The 17,218-nt window shown below is 49.7% G+C and overlaps 1 protein-coding gene across 10 annotated transcripts in view; it reads left to right on the plus strand.

Moving 5' to 3' along the window:
* The window catches only part of ARAP1 (ArfGAP with RhoGAP domain, ankyrin repeat and PH domain 1), a 437,360-nt gene that overhangs the window by 218,181 nt on the left and 201,961 nt on the right, over window positions 1–17,218 (plus strand). For all 10 annotated transcript variants that reach the window (XM_029602046.1, XM_029602051.1, XM_029602048.1 and 7 more), the window contains 5 exons: window positions 277–397; window positions 6,010–6,215; window positions 7,453–7,559; window positions 8,807–9,006; window positions 15,665–15,750. In XM_029602046.1, coding sequence (XP_029457906.1) covers window positions 277–397; window positions 6,010–6,215; window positions 7,453–7,559; window positions 8,807–9,006; window positions 15,665–15,750 — 720 coding nt within the window. The remainder of the gene's footprint in view (window positions 1–276; window positions 398–6,009; window positions 6,216–7,452; window positions 7,560–8,806; window positions 9,007–15,664; window positions 15,751–17,218) is intronic.

Below are 17,218 nucleotides of genomic sequence, written 5' to 3' on the forward strand. Positions count from 1 at the left end.
TGAGGAGAGGAGGTTATATGGGGGCCTTTTCTGTTTTCCCTTTACATTTTTGGCATGAGAATTGTGCAGCGAAGGCTGATGTACCTGAGATCTCAAGAAGTGCCGAGTCTCTGGCGCGTTGCATCTGGGGAAGGGACTGGCAGGGTCTCCAGAGCTCAGATACAGCATCCTCCCCGAATGATCTGGGTTACCTCAGCACCACTACGGACCGGTTCCCGCCTCCCTGTTTCATTGTTCTCTGTTTTGTTGTTTTTAATTTCTTCCCCTGTCCTGTAGGATATGTACTCCAAGAGATTCATCCCCGTGACTTCAATATCTCGCGTGTCCAGCATCGGGGACCAGAAATTCGAGGTGATCACTTACAACAGGAACTTCGTCTTCCGAGCAGAGAGTGACTGTGAGTGAGGCCGGCCGGCTCCCTTTCCCCAAGCCTGAGGCTACCGTGGGGTGGGAAACGCTCAATCTCTGTACCTATGTCCAGTGAAAATGGTCAGACAGTGGCTGTGTGCGCGGGGCCCAAAGGGGAGTCACCAGGGGCCGTGGTTTGTAGGGCCCGACTGAAGGCTGAGAGGCAGGACCCTGCTGGCGGCACTGGAGCGCAGAAGATCAGGCACGGTGCATGCAACGGCAGTGCCGGCTTCCTCTCCCTGCCCAGCGAGCACGTTCAACCCTTTCCTGGGAGAGCCACAGGAGATGAGAGGCGAGGTTGGCACCAACCAGTCCACATCTCACAGATATTTCAGTTGTTGTTGATAGGTTTTTGGGACGTGAGCCCCCTGTCCGTTAGGAGCAGCGCCCATCAGCTCACCTCAGGTAAACCAGCCCGTGGCCATCAGCGTTGACTTCTGGTCGCTACTAACCTGAGCTGGTTTCATAGCCATGTGCTGTGAGGTTTTCTGTAGCAATCCCCTGAGCCGCTTCTGATTTCCCTCTGCTACATGTTTGTCGTATTAGATTTCGGGTTTTCCAGCAGATAACACAGAAGGAACTGGAAGACCATACACAGAGAGCAGTGCAGAGAAAGCGGGGAAATGACCCCTTTAGGCTGGCGGCCCAGCTGTAAGGGCTCTATTCCAGCCGGAAGCGCCCGGCATGCTTGGCTTTAGGGTGCTCAAGGTACAAGTGTCACTGTTTGACTCTCTCAGCAGCCTGAGCCGCTCCAGGATTTCCCCTGTGCTTGAGTCCTACACCTGAACAGCTGGAAAGCCTTTGGCTGTCCCTTTCGCAAGCACAAAAATAGCCTGGGGTGTCCCCTAGACAATAAAGTAGGGACCTGCAGCATAGATCCTCAAAATCCGTGTACCTCGTCACCTGAGGAGAGTTATTCCATTCATCCAATAAAAAGGCGTTAACACCTTGCGAAGAATCCTGGTGTGTAAGAACTGGAACAGCTCCCTACACTGCTCAGTAGGTGCATTAAAATATTCGCGTCCGGTGTGGTGGCAGTGCCACGTGCTGCTGTGCGGATGACCGGGGCTTCATTCACGGGTTGGGTCTGCGTTCACAGTCCTTGCAGGGAGAAGAGTTCCGGTCCCTGCACGATGGGGACACCCAGTAGCGGGATTCAAGAGTCCGCACTCGCTGTGTGGAGGAGGGGGAATAAGTGAGTTGGGAGGGGGATATGTGATAGGGAAATGAAGCCTTATAGCGCTGTAGTCCAATGGAGGCAGTTCCAATTGAATAGGAAGGAGCAGGAGGAAATTTAAAAAAAAATCCTCTTTCAGTTTGTGCTAAGCAGTGGTTCCCACAGGATGTCAGAGCAGTAAGGATGCACACCGTCATGCGCAAGGTCGGTAAAGAGACGACACCATGCTCAGGATGTGTGTTCCTGGCAGCTGCCACCCGCAGCAGGACGATACTCGTCTAACGATCCCTGTACATACCAGGATCAGTCCAGACACTGGGCTATGTCCCCTATCCAGCAGGTGGAGACAGACCAGAATTGTGAGGATGTCCCTTTAAGGGGAGAACCTGTACACTAACCCCTTCAGTATTCGTCTGTCTCCCAGCAGGTGCAACAGCTCCCCTTCGGCTCTCTGTCTCTGGTTTGTCAGCCTTTTCTATTCCTTCTTAGATTCAAGCAAGTACTTCAGAAAAGTTTATATTTCTGGGGTTTTTTGATCCCTAGTGTGTCTTTCTTTTTTCTTGGGAGGCGACTTCGTCTCCTCGCTCTTGCCGGACTCATGGGGCTATTTGCCCCTTTTGCGCTGCATAGTCTGAGTCCGGGTTACCTTCCAGGTGTGGGACCGTCTCCCTCTGGGACTCGCTCCCCTTTTCTGGCTGCCGAGAGGGTTTTAGACCCGCTGCTGCGCTCAGTCACTACTGATTTAAAAGAATCAGTTTAAAAATCAGTTTAAAAGGTACCAAAGTTCCGAAGTCGCAGGTATTCAAATACCTCTGACTTCTGCAGCAGTTGACCAGAATTTTTCTTACTTTTTTTTACCTTTTTTGGCCCTTTTCTGGTCCTCAGGCTTTAATCCGGCAGTCAGACAGGCAGGAGTCGGCAGGGTCTCCCTGCTCTCTCCTTGGTGCTGAGGCTGTCACGTTAAGAATTTTTCAACTTGTTTTCTCAGCACAGCGTGGGCTATGCCCAGATAAGCAGTTTGTCTTGCATGTGGGCTTTTTTACTCCTGTTCCCTCCAAGGCCGCTCCGATTTAGGGAACTTTTTTTTTCAATCCCCCCACCTTCTACTCCCTTCCCCTAACTAGCCCACCCCCCCAACCTTAACTAAATCCCCCCCTACCTTTGTTTCTGAAGTTACGCCTGCCTGAGGCAGGCGTAACTTGTGCGTGCCGGACAGCTGCCGGCGCGCCATCCCCTGGCACAGGCCGCTGTGCCAGAGGATTCGGGACCGCCGCCATGCCCCCGGTCCCGCCCCTGGAATGCCCATTTTGGAAAGCCCCGGGACATGTGCGCGTCCTGGGGCTTGCGCGCGCTGCTGAGCCTATGCAAAATAGGCTCGGCGCGCACAGGAGTAGGTTTTCGGGGGTTATGCTCGTAACCCTTTCAAAATCTACCCCAAACTATCCCCCTCCTCGCTGCTCCAGTTAACACTTTGAGCCAAGTTTTCCCCATTTAAAAAAAAAAAAAATTTCTGATCCCCCAATAACCGTAGCTCTGCCGGCAGTACGTTGCAAAGCGCCAGTCCTGCCACTGATGTAGCCCTTTCACTCACAGCCCTTAGATGAACCCGCTTACGGGAAGGAGTTCATAGAGCGTAGCTCTCTCGGAGTCTCTAGCTGATAAACAATCTTGTGAACTCTTGTTAAAACTTTAAATCAAACTCTATATTCCATCGGCAACCAGTGGGGATGGCAAAGCGCCGGCGTAATCTGATCGTATCTCGCTACCCCCAGCAGCACCCTAGTGGCTGAATTCTGGAGCAAGTGTATGCATTTAATAACATTTTTCTGAAGTCCTAAAAAAAACCAAGAAATACAATGATTGGTGTTACTAAAAATCGGCATCTGTAAAACCAAACGAAGATCATCCCTTTCGAGGTATGGTTTCAGGCCACGTAAAATGCGCAGCTTATAATACCCTGCTTTTACCAGTTTCTGAAGACGTTCCTTCACTGATAAGCTGGAATCCAGCTGAAACCCCCAGGTCGCGAATGGCTCTAGATATTTTCAAATCCGCTCCTTCCTATGAATAAAATGGCAAATTAACATCATAACAGACAAAGATTACATTAATTCCTTAACCTAGCCACGGACTTTTTCACACAGCTACAAGTCACGTAGTCCCTCTATGAATCCTCTTAAGTTAAACATCTTATTGCACTTTGTGGACTTCTTCCCTTCCTCTTACCCGCAGGCGTAGTTAGTTCTCTCCTGTTACCTTTCAGTTACGCCTCCTTTCCCGTCATGATGGCTTTCTCCTAAAGATTATTTGGAAGTTTCATCAGGCATAGCCCTAAGTTTTCTATTTTATTATTATTATTATTATTATTATTATCTTATTATTATTATTTTATTATTATTATATTATCTTATTATTATTATTTTATTATTATTATATTATAGTGTATTTCTAATGTTCCTCATGTTCATTGTTTCCGCATGTTCATTGTACCACATGTTTCATTGTATCCTCCCTTCGGCGACAGTTCAGTTTCATGTAAACCGGTGCGATATGTATCCTATACAAGAACATCGGTATATAAAAGTTATAAATAAATAAATGATTTCGGTCTTATTTACATTTAATGCCAGTCTGTTTTGACTCAACCAACCTTTTATTGTCTGAAGGTAAACGGTTAATGCTTTCAGAGCTTCTGGTAGTGAATCTGTAATGGTTATCATCCACAAGCAACCTGAATTCCACCCCCAGACCACCCAAAACCCTACACAATGGTGCAATATATATGTTGAATAGGGTGGCAGAGAGAGAGGAACCCTGCGGGACACCAGATGGAATTTCAAACCACCCAGAGGTTTTATTTCCACCTGAAAATATCTCTTAGAAAGAAAAGAGGAAAACCACTTTTCAGCAGTGCCAGTTACACCCAGCTCAGTCAGCCACTGAGATCAGCTCCCACTTTGCACACTCTCTTTTTATTGGCAATATAAACTAACTTCAAAATGCTCCATGCAGAAATTACATCTCTTCTACCTAAAACCTCTTGGAAAGGAAATAACTCTGTCGTGAACACGGACACTAGTGTGAAACAACGCAGAAATGTTTGCCGCAGCACCACAGTGTTTCGACAGATGCCTGTCTGCTTGAGGGGGCAAAAAACGCCACCCATTCACAGGCGACTGTCAGAACATGGCGGTGTTGGGGGCAGACATTTTTGCGATCTGGAATGTATATGTAATGGATCCAGATGGTGGACCCTTGATGCCGCAACCTAATGGGAAACCCGCTAGGTCCACTCCGTCAGCAGGCAGACACGCCCTATGACGGGACGGACTGGAGCTTTGCCTTTGCTAACCGCCTTCCCCCCATGGTTGAGCCCTTGGGTTCTGGAAGCCAGCAGGTGTTAGGTGGGTTCCTAAGGCGATGGCAAGAACAAAGAGTGCAAGGCTGGAAGGAAGTCAGGGCAGGCAGCAGACAGCGAGAACCCGTAGATGGACTGGAGGTCAGAGCAGGCAGCAGACAAGGCGAGGTCAGGTCCAGAAGGCAAACGAGAATGGACAGAGTCCAGAGCCAAGGTCAGAATCCAGGAAATCAAGCTGAGGAATTATAAGACAGGGCAAGGAGGGGTCAAGACAGGAACAAGGCAGGAGATAGAAACAGAACTGGGAAGAGGAACACAGGGATATGGAGCCAGACAAGAACATAAGGTCAAGGCATCACGCACTGAAGAGCAAAGCACGACCGGTGACCTGTTGCCGAGGCAGGGAACTGTAGGTCAGGAGTCCTCAAATAGATCCTGGCGTGTAACGTTATCCCAGGGAGCCGGGAGCCTTTCCTGGCACGGGCCCTTTAAGCGTTTGAGCACGCTGTGCATGCACGCATGTGGGATGTCCCGGGGGAGACTGAGCAGGGTGGCAGTTTCCAGGCACGGCAAGCGGCGCTCCACAGCATTTATTCGTCAGCAGCGTCTGTGTTGGGAGGGGAGGTCCGTCGGGTCTGGGTGAGTGCGGCGGCTCACGGAATCGTCCTGTGGGCTGCCAAAACGAAGCAGAATACTTCAGTCAGAGCAGTGTTTCACACTGGTGGCCGTGTTCACGATTAAGTTGTTTCCTTTTCGGGAGGTTTTAGGTAGAAGAGATTTTATTTTTTGCATGGAGCATTTAGAAGTTCCCTGTACGTACCAGGATCAGTCCAGACTGCTGGGTTATGCCTCCCCTCCAGCAGATGGAGTCAGAGAGAAAACTGAAAGCACCCCCTAGATATACTGTTAGTTTATATTGCCAATAATAGGAAAATGCGAGGTGGCAGATGACCAAGAGCCTTTGCTAGGGAGGAGAAAATCTAGGTCTCTGATTCTGGGAGTGCAGAAGCCCTAGGAATCGCACCCTTCTGACCCCCCCTCTGACTTCCTCTTCTCTTCCTTGCAGCGGATCGGAATAACTGGGTGCGAGTCCTGCAGCAGGTGATGGAGGAGAGAAGGCTTAAGGCATTAGACAGGTTCTCCATGATCCAGATGTGGGCCAACGGTATGGACGGTGCTGAGAAGGCAGGGCCTCTGGAGCTGAGGGGCTGCAAACCCAAACTCTACGTGACAGTCGCTGGAGATAAGGTCTTCCTGTACAAGAGCTTTGAGGTTCGTACTTCCGGAAACTTGTCAGACTGAAAGGGGCAGGGAAAGCCAGGGGCCTCCCTGTTCCTCCTGCAGCTCGCCTTGAGGCCTTTCTGCAAGCACCAAATCTTGGGAGGAGGACTGGGGAGGGTGGGAAGCTGCTCCTGCAATTCCTGTTTCCTCTGATTTGCTTTTTTCTTTTTTCCTCCTCATCGTTGAGGAAAGAGAAACCTGTGAAGCTGGAAGGGCAGATTATTTATTTATTTATTTAAATAATTTATATACCGGAGGTTCCTGTATAATATACATATCACCCCGGTTTACATAGAACAGTAACAATCGCTACATTTAGCGGATTACATAGAACAGTATTAAACAACGAAGTTTTACATTGAGCAAAAAGAAGTAAACAAGTTTTAACATTGAAACAAACGAAGTAAAGTTTTTACTTTGAAACAACTTAATAGAAGTAGGCAAATAGTAAATACTATTAAACCATTAATAGACATGCGGTTAATAAATCCAAAAATAACATGGAGATATGTAAGTCCACATGAATGTGTATGTAGACTGTATGTAGACAGCATGAATGTGTGAATCTCTAATTGAATAATGAAGATTAAAAAAGATCTGAAAAAATATCATTGTGGGAGTGAAAAGACTTTTTTTTTTTTTTTTTTTTGTTCTTGGTTCTAGGGGAAAGCTAGTTTGAATAACCAAGTCTTAAGTTTCTTTTTAAATGTAATGTGGCATGGTTCCAGACGCAGATTAATGGGGGCTTCTGGGCCTCCCTGGGGAGGAGACGGGGAAAGGCCCATTGCATCAGGTTAGGTTGTCCCTCTTCAACTGTTCTGGAAAGTTCTTTACAAAGAACTATCATCACCTATCATCAAGCAAAGGGGCGATATCTTTCCCAAACCTAATGAAGTTATTTCCGCAGGGGGGTTTCAGCAGATGCTAAGTTAAATACAGTCCGTGATACAATATCAAAGATCCCAGTTGGCCCTGGGATCTTTGATGCCTGCAGAGTTAGCCATTTGTATAATTGAATGCATTTTGACACAGGTAGGTTTGGGCATCTGGGCAAGCTGGATGGGCCAAGAAATCCTTACCAGCAGTTACTTTGCTGCTGTGTTCTCAAGGTGACCTTGAACATAGTCGCACAGTTCTGCTGGAAGCTATAGGCTTGGATATGTTAATTGAATGGCGGCTCTTCAGGGTTTTAAAACATTTTTTCCCTGTCTGACCTTTGTTCCGGCAGGACTTCCGCCTGGGGATCGGCATCACTTTCATAGAGATGAATTTAGGCAACGTGAAGGACATGGACCGCAGGGCTTTTGACCTCACGACTCCTTACAGGACCTTCAGGTGAGGCCTGTTCCTGGGAACCCTGCCAGCTTCTTTCCCAGTCTGGTTTTGGGAATCTTCATCTCTGCCGAGCATTCTGGGAGCTTCTGTTGGTAAAGTGGACAACGGGATGGCAATTGGACAAGCTGCTCTGGTCCTGATTTCACCCCACTGAACCTCTGTACTGAAGGTTCTCATTTTCCTAAGAGCAGGAGCAGGACTATAGTGAATCCATGTATGGGAAGGAATAAAACAGGGACTGGGCCGGTCTGTCCTGAAAAAGTGGAGCCAGTTGCCAGCCAGCAAGGCCATGAGCTGATCCCCAGTACCCGCACTAGAGGGCAGTGTGTGGGGAGAGACCACAGATGTACCCTGGCCATTCTTCATTCTCCTTGTCATCCTCTGGTGGGTCAGGATGGGTCGCTGATCTGGCACCTTTTAGAACTTCACTTTTCATTAATTTTCCGAAGTTCAAGGCTCAGGAGACCGGGGAAATGTGCCACATAGTAAAGGCACCATAAGTGTTGCACTTCCTGGTTGCTGATCTCATGAGACTAGTAGCCAAGAAGTACTGGAGCCTGGTACATGGGTATCAAAATTAATGGAGCTTATCTTCCCAGCCACCAAAGATAGACTGCCGCCTGCCCACAAGAAGGGGGGGAGAGGAGAGGAGGAGAAACAAGGTCTGGACTGGGGTAGGGACATGATAGAGAGAAGCCTGGCACAGGAGCCCCCCTCACCCCGACTGTTACAAAATCACTTCTGCCTCCACTTGTCATTTTTAATCTGCAGCATCCCTTCACAATCCCTACGGTTGACAATCAGACTGTATTTGGATGGCCCATTTACCTGGGTTAATGCCTCCCCATGCAGCATCCCTTCACAGTGCTGGGGGAGGGGAGGCCTAGCCACTGCACAGTGCTGACACCTAGTGGCAGAACCAGGGGTGCACAGATACCAGTTTACCGAGGGAGCCACAGTTGATAGCCCATGGCCAAGGACTGTCATTATTTATTTATGCATTAATAGTTTAATTTATAGTCTGTCATTCAAGTATTACCTCAAATACATAATAGAGACTTAGGAATAATACACAAGTTGACGGTAATAGAGCTATGAAACAGGAAGGTATGTGGCTATTGCTGGGTTTTTAAAGGCTTCTTGAGTTGGAAGGGATGTGGAATAACGCCTGCACTGAGACCTGGAGTGGCCTTTTTGTTGTTGTTGCTCTGGGAGCCCTTGTCTCATGGGTTTGTTTTTCCTCCCAGTTTTTTGGCGGATTCAGACTCTGAGAAGGAGGAGTGGGTGATGGCCATGCAGCAGTCCATAGTGGAGGCGCTTTCCAACTCAGAAGTGGCAGAACAGATCTGGTCAGTGGAGTCGAACAGAATCTGTGCAGACTGCTGTTCCCCAAAGCCAGACTGGGCATCGGTCAACTTGTGCGTGGTCTTCTGCAAGCGATGTGCAGGTAAGAAATCATCTGGCTGTGCTCCTCGGCAAGAGGCAGTGGTGGAGATTTAGAAGTGGCGAGCTGGCAGAGATATTGGTGGAACTGGCATACTGGTAGAGGCAACTCTAGAGTTCCCTGTACGTACCTGGATCAGTCCAGACAGTGGAAAAACCTTAGCAAATCAGGCCCTTCAAGCGATAGGGGGGAGTCCTGCGCAGCTGAACACTTCTTGTCTCCCTTTGTACTGGCAGGGGTTGCCCATGCTGTGTTCTTCCATTAGCCTTACAGTGCATCATGACACCAGCGCACCCTCAGACAGAAACTCAGAAACTGGTTGTGCTGTGCGGCAGAGTGTGATGCTGGTGCCAGTCCACAGGGAATCTTACTCTTGCCTTGCTTTGGTAATGAAACTAATTCAGGGGAAAGGACTCAGAGTGACTACACAGAAATAGTTTAAAGTGTGAGGACTGGACAGTCAGAGATGTTTCCCCAGGCTTTTCTGCCACAGTGTCCAACAGGTCTGTAGGGAGGGAGCAGATGAAAAGTGATAGAAGATTCCAGAAATGTTCAAATCTGGCCATCTTTGTAGAGGCTGCTAATTTACATTGCCTGTGGGTTGTTTTTTTCCCATGCACTGGCTGTTCAGCATGGATGTGTGTCTCTGCATGGCTTGGCAAGGCGGCCATGTGGTATGGCGTGGTGTGGCCTACTTTGCGGCAGTGCGCTTGACTCAAGTGACAGCGGGCCTCATGGCGGAAAAACCGTGCATGGAGGCTTGTAAGGCCTGTGGGCTTTGGTCTGCCCGTTTGAATTCCTGCTCCCTCTGTACACGTTGTGCTTCAGGGTGGGGGATGGGGGGAGGGATCCTCCGGTAAGGCTACAAAGGCCAGGATGGTTACTTGCTCAGTGGGGCCTGCGGCAGGAGCCAAAGGGGGGTCTCTGCTTTTTCTGCTCCCAAGGGGGATCGCAGCCAGGGGACCCCGGCCAGCTGGGAATCCAGTGACTCTCCTCCTCTTCTCTCTCCTGCGGGACAGCAGCCTGAGGATGGTCAGGAAGAAGGAGCGGATTCGGAGTCCAGTCTTCCTGAAAATGGGTTTGAAGGCCCATGGGGTTTTTCCTCTGAATTTGTCCTGCTAATGCATGAGGCTTTCCTGGCTAGGAAGAGTGCAGGAGAGAAGAGATCCAGAGTGAGAAATCCAGGGCCACCCAAAAGACCTTGGCTGGCTATGGCAAGCGGTTCTGGGTATGTGTTTAAGCACCTGGGGTCGTGTGGCGCTGGTGTGGAGGGTGACCCCAGGAATCCTGATGACTTGGATGAGCTGCAGGAGAATGCTGCGTCTCCTCAGGGAGTGGACCCAGATGTGGACCTGGATGGGGGTCAGACCCCGGATCTGGATGTGGACAAGGATGATCTGGACCTCATTGAAGGGCCTGGGGCTGAGCGAGATGACCCCCAGGTGGTCCACCTGTTTAAGATGGAGGAGCTTCAGCCTCTCATTCCTCAGGTGTTGAAGGAAATGGGGGTGAAGCTAGCTCAGAAGGAGTCGGATAATGAAGGCATCAATCAGGTGATGGCCTGCTCATACCTAAAAAGATTCAGAAGCTCATCAGGTGGGATTGGGATTTCCCGGAAGTGGGCTTGAAGGTCAGTAGGGCGATGGCGAAGCTTTATCCTTTACTGGAAGAGCATTTGGACTACCTCAAGACTCCTAAGATGGATGCAGCAGTCTCTGCGGTAACTAAGAAGACTATGATTCCGGTGGCGGGGTCCGCCATGCTGAAGGATGTCCAGGACCGCAAATTAGAAATTCAGTTGAAGCACATATTTGAGGTGTCAGCCTTAAGTTTGTGAACCGCAATGTTTGCTATCATGATTCAGTTGGCTTGTGCTGGATTCAGAAGCCTCAGGAGCAAGCCTCGTTGGGTGTCCTCTCCCCCATTCGGGCAGCTCGTCTGGAAGTGGGGGTAGCTTATGTAGCAGATGTGTTGTATGATTTAGTGTGCACATCGACCAGGAGTATGGTCTCAGTGGTGGCAGCGCAGGCTTCTGTGGATGTACAACTGGTCAGCAGACATGTGGTCCAAGACTCACTTATGCAATCTTCCCTTTAAGGAGAAGCTGCTTTTTGGGGAGGAGCTGGATCAGCTAATGAAGTCCCTGGGGGAAACTAAGGGAAATAGGCTTCTGGAGGATAAGAAGGGCAATAAGAAGGTCTTTCCACCTCGATCCCATTTTTGGGACTTGAGGATGTTTAGGTCCGGGAGAGGGTCTTCCGCCTTGGGTTCTAAGCAGTCCTCAGGTCGTCAGCAGGGTGCCGACAGATCCTCCAGAAGCGGGTCTGGTCAGTGGACCGGAGGGAGTACGCTCTCCCAATGAAGCCAGGCTCTCCCACTCCTTGCTGGTAGTGGTAGGGGGCAGGTTGTTCCGTTTTTATGAGGAGTGGGTCAAGAAGACCTCAGACCAGTGGGTTCTGGAGGTTGTAAGAGATGGTTACGCCTTAGAATTTTCGCGTCTGCTCAGGGACGCCTTTCTGGAGCCCCATTGCTCTTTTCGAAGCAAAAGGGGAGCGGTAGAGGGGACTCTGCAAAGGTTGATAAGCTTAGAGGCCATAGTTCTAGTGTTGCTGAGCAAGCGGGGGCAGAGAAAAGGACTCCATCTATTTTGTGGTTCCAAAAAAGGAGGGCATCTTTTGTCCCATCTTGGATTTGCAGAAGGTAAATGTAAGCTTGTGGGTGCTGTGTTTCCGGATGGAGACGCTGCGTACGGTGATTGCAGTGGTTCGCAAAGGAGATCTTGGTCTCTGGATTTCAATGAAGCTTATCTGCATATTCCCATTCAAAAGGACCATCAAAAATCTCTGTGGTTCAAGGTACTGGGTCAGCATTTCCAGTTTCGGGCTCTTCCCTTCGGGCTGGCCACGGCTCCTCGAACCTTCACAAAGGTGATGGTAGTGGTAGCAGCAGCCTTGAGACTAGAAGGGATTTTGGTCCATGCATATCTGGACAATTGGCTTATCTGGGGGAAGATGGAGGAGGAGTGTAGTCATTCGGTGCAACGGGTGATAAACACCCTCAGCTCTCTGGGTTAAGTGATCAGTGTGGCAAAGAGTCACCTGGTTCCATCTCAGTCATTGGAGTACCTAGGAGCCCGCTTCGATACCCAGAGGGGCAGGATGTATCTGAAAGTGGACAAATTGTCAAAGTTGCAGGCGCAGGTGACCTGGCTGCTACGTCTCCCAGTGCCAAGGGTCTGGGATTGCTTACAGGTGCTGGGCTCCATGGCCTCAATGTTGGATCCGTTTCTGTGGGCCTTTGCTTACATGTGTCCGTTGCAGAAGGCGTTGTTGTTCAGATGGAATTCGATGTTGGAGCAGTATTATCTCCCGTTACCTCTTCTAAAGGAATCCAGGTCCAGTCTTTCCTGGTGGCTGTCGAAGAGCAACTTGGAAAGGGGAGTGGACCTGGAAGCTTTGGATTGGGTGGTGGTGACCACTGATGCCAGCCTCAAGGGCTGGGGAGCTGTGTGCCTGGGTTGTTCTGCTCAGGGTCTTTGGTCAGTAGTGGAGACGGCCTGATCCATCAATTGTCTGGAGACGAGAGCGGTGTGCAGGACTCTCGAAGTGTTTCTGCCTCTGCTTCAGGGTCGAATGGGTCGAGTGTTTTTGGACAATGCGAAAACAGTGGCCATCAACAGTCAAGGCGGAACAAGAGTCATGCAGTGGCTCGGGAGACTCAGCTATTGTTTGGGCAGAGAGTTACCTTGACGGGATTGCGGTCTCCCATGTAGCGGGAGTAGACAACATGCAGGCGGATTTCCTAAGCCGACAACAGTTATATCTTGGGGAATGGGAGCTGTTCCCGGAAGCCTGGAATCACATTTGTGCCAGATGGGGTATTCCTCAGCGACACAGGCCAATGCAAAGACGGCAAGGTTCTTCAGACACAGAAGGGAAGTCAGTTCAGAAGGACCAGATGCTGTGGTGTGCCCGTGTCTGACGAGGATCCTTCTGTATGTGTTTCCTCTGTGGCCACTCATAAGTGCTACGGTGCATAGAAGCGCATCCAGGAGCAGTAGTGCTGGTGGCGCTGGACTGACCATGTCGTCCTTGGTTCGCAAACCTGGTGCATCTGGTGGTGGACGAACCTTTTTGGCTGGCTCATCTGCCGGGTCTGCTGGGGCAGGGGCCCATATTTTTGGATCGAGTGGATCACTTTTATCTCATGGCTTGGCTTTGGAGAGGTGGCGTTTGCGCCCGAAAGGATATTCAGAACCGGTAATTTCTACTCTTCTCCAGACTAGGTGGCCTTTCGCTTCCATGGCATATGTCAGGGTGTGGAAAGTTTTTGAGACCTGGTGTCTACAGCGGTGGCTGGGTCCTCTATTGGAGACAGTTCTCCATATTTTGTCCTTTCTGCAGCAGGGCTTGCCCAAGGGTTTGGCATATAGTTCACTCTATGTCCAGGTTTCTGCCTTGGGTTGTCTCAAGGGCAGGATGCAGGGCAAGTCTTTGGCCTCCCATCCCAATGTTGTTCAATTTCTGAAAGGGATTAAGCATGTGAGATCCCCGGTTCGGAAGATGTGGCCAGACTGGAACCTAAACTTAGTTTTGTGAGGCACCTTTTGAGTCTTTGGGATGAAGACGTTTTTTCTGGTTGCGATTTGATCAGCCAGGAGGATTTCAGAGCTTCAAGTTCTGTCTTGTCGCGATCCTTTTTTGTATATTACCAGCGATAGAGTGTCCTTGTGTACAGTGCCTTCTTTTTTGCCAGAAGTGGTTTCTACCTTCCATGTGAATCAGACTGTTGAATTACTGGAGTGGTCTAGAGATTCTGCAGAGGATAGAGATCTTCATCTTCTGGATGTGTACTGTGCTCTGTTGCGTTTTTTGAATGTCACTAATTCCTTCTGGTGATTGGACCATCTTTTTGTGGAGTTCGGTGGAGCGAAGAAAGGAGGGAAAGCTTCCAAAGCTACTTTGGCTCGTTGGTTGAAAGAGGCTAATTGTTTGGCCTATATTTGTAAGGGTCACGCCATTCTGACGGGACTTAAGGCGCATTCGACTAGAGCACAGGCAGCCTCTTGTCTCCCCAAGAGATCTCTAGGGCCACGGTGTGCTCCTTGCTTCATACTTTCACCAAGCATTATCGATTGGATATGCGGTCGCAAGATGATACGACTTTTGGTGAAAGTATGTTGAGAGCGGGTCTTTCGGATTCCCGCCCAGTTTAGAGCTGCTTTGGTACATCCCACTTGTCTGGACTGATCTGGGTATATTCAGGAAAGGAAAATTTGGTTCTTACCTGCTAATTTTTGTTCCTGTAATACCACAGATCAGTTCAGAGACCCACCCCAGTGTTACTGCTGAAAGACTATTTTTCCTGGTACTTAAATGCTGTATATCGAAGAGTGTTTTTCTTTCCAATTGAAATAGATATGTTTGCTGAATTAAATGGTTGACAGACTGTTTTGGTACTGGTGTTTGTAGGTCTCCAGTTCAGGGGGCGCCAACCCTGGAATTTTCCGGTTTGCCCTGGTACAGGGGAGGTGTTTTTCTAATCTTGGCTTGGGTACAGGTCAACGCTGAGGGACTGCAGGTGGCACTCCTGGTTATGTAGCAGTGCTTCAAAGTTTTTAGTGCTCTGCTGGTAGGGATGCAAAACCCACTTGTCTCGACTGATCCGTGGTACTTCAGGAACGAAAATTAGCAGATAAGATCCAATTTTCCTTTTCAGTCCCAGGGATGAGAAGGCGTGGGGAAGGCCTGGTAACACAATCTCTATGGAGAAACAGAATGTCCAGTATCCTTTCCTGGTTCAAAGGTCAATTTGTTTAAAATAAAAAAGATTCTGAGTTTTGCCTCTTCAAGTTTTCTCATGTTTGTTTCTGTACCAAAAATTCTTACTAAAGCCACAGCAGGGGCATCTGTTCAGTACATGCTAGGGCAGTACTACCTAGGAATTGCTTTATCTTAGCATGATGTAAGCTTTTAAATAGATGGACAACTCCACACAGTTTGACCCAGGAAGGAGAGAATTTTCAGAAGATTGTACCAGGTGACAAAGCAACTGGGTAAATCCAGCGGTGGGAGGAGAGCTGAAAACTGCCCTCCCCTGCTCAGGGTAAACATATCCCAGCGCGGGTACTTTTGCCCGCACTGAACAGGGGCGGACAGCAGGCAGACAGCTCGTGAGCATTTCATTCTGAATTCCCCACGGGAGGGGGGGAGGGGTGGTAGTAAAGTATCCGAGCTTCCTGCCAGCCCTGTATTTTTGGAGAGAAAACTCTGCGGGCAGTTTCTCTTTAAAGATGCGCTTGCAGGACCCGCCTAGGGTACGGTGTTTCCGCCACGGGCCCGCAGACACTACAGGTTGTTCCAAAATTGCTCAACGTAAACCAAAGCGAGAAAGCTGAGTCATTGCTTGGGTGTGCTGCCTTCACATCTGGTGAGAGTCCGTCTGTCCGTCCGTCTGTGACTTTAATCTTAATGTCCCATGGCGAGCAGCAGGTTATCTTTTTCTCCGTTGATTGACAAACGTCCCAGGAGTTTCTCTGTGAGCTGGGAGCAGATTGATTGTATCCATAAACAAAGTACACTTTCCTGAACTTAGTAACACTTTCTTAAGAGGTCTAGGAGTCTGATTTTTCCATTTTCCTTGTCTGTCTGTGTGACCGCAGGAGAACACAGGAGCCTGGGCCCGAACATCAGCAAAGTACGGAGTCTGAAGATGGATAGGAAGGTCTGGACTGAAGACCTCATTCAGGTACTGCTGCCGGCCTACCACATTTCACTGTCTTGAGCGTTCACACTTGCACACGCCTGCTTTCTGCCGTAGGGTTTCCACCATGTTGTGGGGTTTATCTGTGTTGCTGGGCCATGGACACAGTTGAGGGGGGCCTTGGCGTTTGGATGGTAACCCAGCCATGGGCTCTTTGTTGCTTGGATCAAAGGCTATTAACAATATTTTCCCCCTTAATCTGACACTTTATGATCCCAATGAGGGCTTGAGTCCTGGGCGACAGCCCTATCTGCCCCCGCTCCTTAATCCATCACTGCATCGCTTAGAGGTGCCATGGTGAGCACGGAGCAGTTTGGGTGGTTGGTTTTAACAGAGAAGTACCTTCTCCTCTTCCTCTTCCTCCTCTGAGCCCTGGAAGTAGAAGTATCGGGGAATCCTGTGCCAGACTGCCTTGGTTTGTGTTTTCCTAGTGTCTCATACACTTGCCGGAGAGTTGAAGCCTGGCACCTGGAAGCAGGGATTCTTTTTGTTCTAAAAATGAATTCTACCAGTCGGGCACTAGGTGAGCCTCTTGTACCAGGCAGCCACTCTTGTAGTATCTTTAGCTATTCACCTCTTCCATTGGAAGAGTGTGTGTGTGTGTGTGCGTGTGTGTGGGGAATCACAGAACTGTCCCTTACTAGTAGGCCCCAGAACCTTAACAGCAGGGCTGGAGGAACCACTAGGCGAGCTAGGCCTGTTCCTAGGATGCCGATACTTAGGGGGCGCCGCAGCAGGCAGCAGAATTTTGAAAGGGCAAAAAGTGCCCTTTCAAAATTCTGTCAGCCCCTGACTTGCCCTGCCTCCCCCCAAGTGCCACCTCCCGACGCCCCCCCTGGTTGTCCAGCGGAGGGCCCGGGAGCGATCTGTCGCCCCGGGGCCTCGGCTGCCACTAAGCAAAATGGCACCGGTGACCTTTAGCCCCTACCATGTGACAGGGGCCAATCAATGGCACCGGTAGCCCCTGTCACATTGTAGGGGCTGAAGGCCACCGGCGCCATTTTGGTTAGCGGCAGCCGAGGCCCCGGGAGAGGCAGATCGCTCCTGGGCCTTCCTCTGGACCACCAGGGGGGAGTTGGGAGGGTGGCACTGGGGGGAGGCAGGGCGAGTCGGGGGCTGGCTGCCTGCCGTGGCGCCCCCTAAGTCTCGGGTTGGCCTGGACTTTCTAACTGTACCAAACGATACTCCACCCACCTCGTCTTGGACAGTGAAAAATCAATCCACACTTTTACAAAAAGAATTATCCACCCTTCTGAGAGCCAGGGCCGTTGAACCAGTTTCCCGACCTCAGCAGGGCAGAGGATTCTACTCCCGTTATTTCCTCAATTCCAAAGAAAACAGGAGGCCTATGTCCCATATTGGACCTCTGGAAGCTCAACAAATACCTACGAAAGGAAACATTCAGGATGGTATCATTGGGCACCATGTTACCTCTACTTCAAAAAGGAGATTG

Source organism: Rhinatrema bivittatum, chromosome 5, assembly GCF_901001135.1.
Source record: "Rhinatrema bivittatum chromosome 5, aRhiBiv1.1, whole genome shotgun sequence".
Classification (NCBI taxonomy): domain Eukaryota; kingdom Metazoa; phylum Chordata; class Amphibia; order Gymnophiona; family Rhinatrematidae; genus Rhinatrema; species Rhinatrema bivittatum.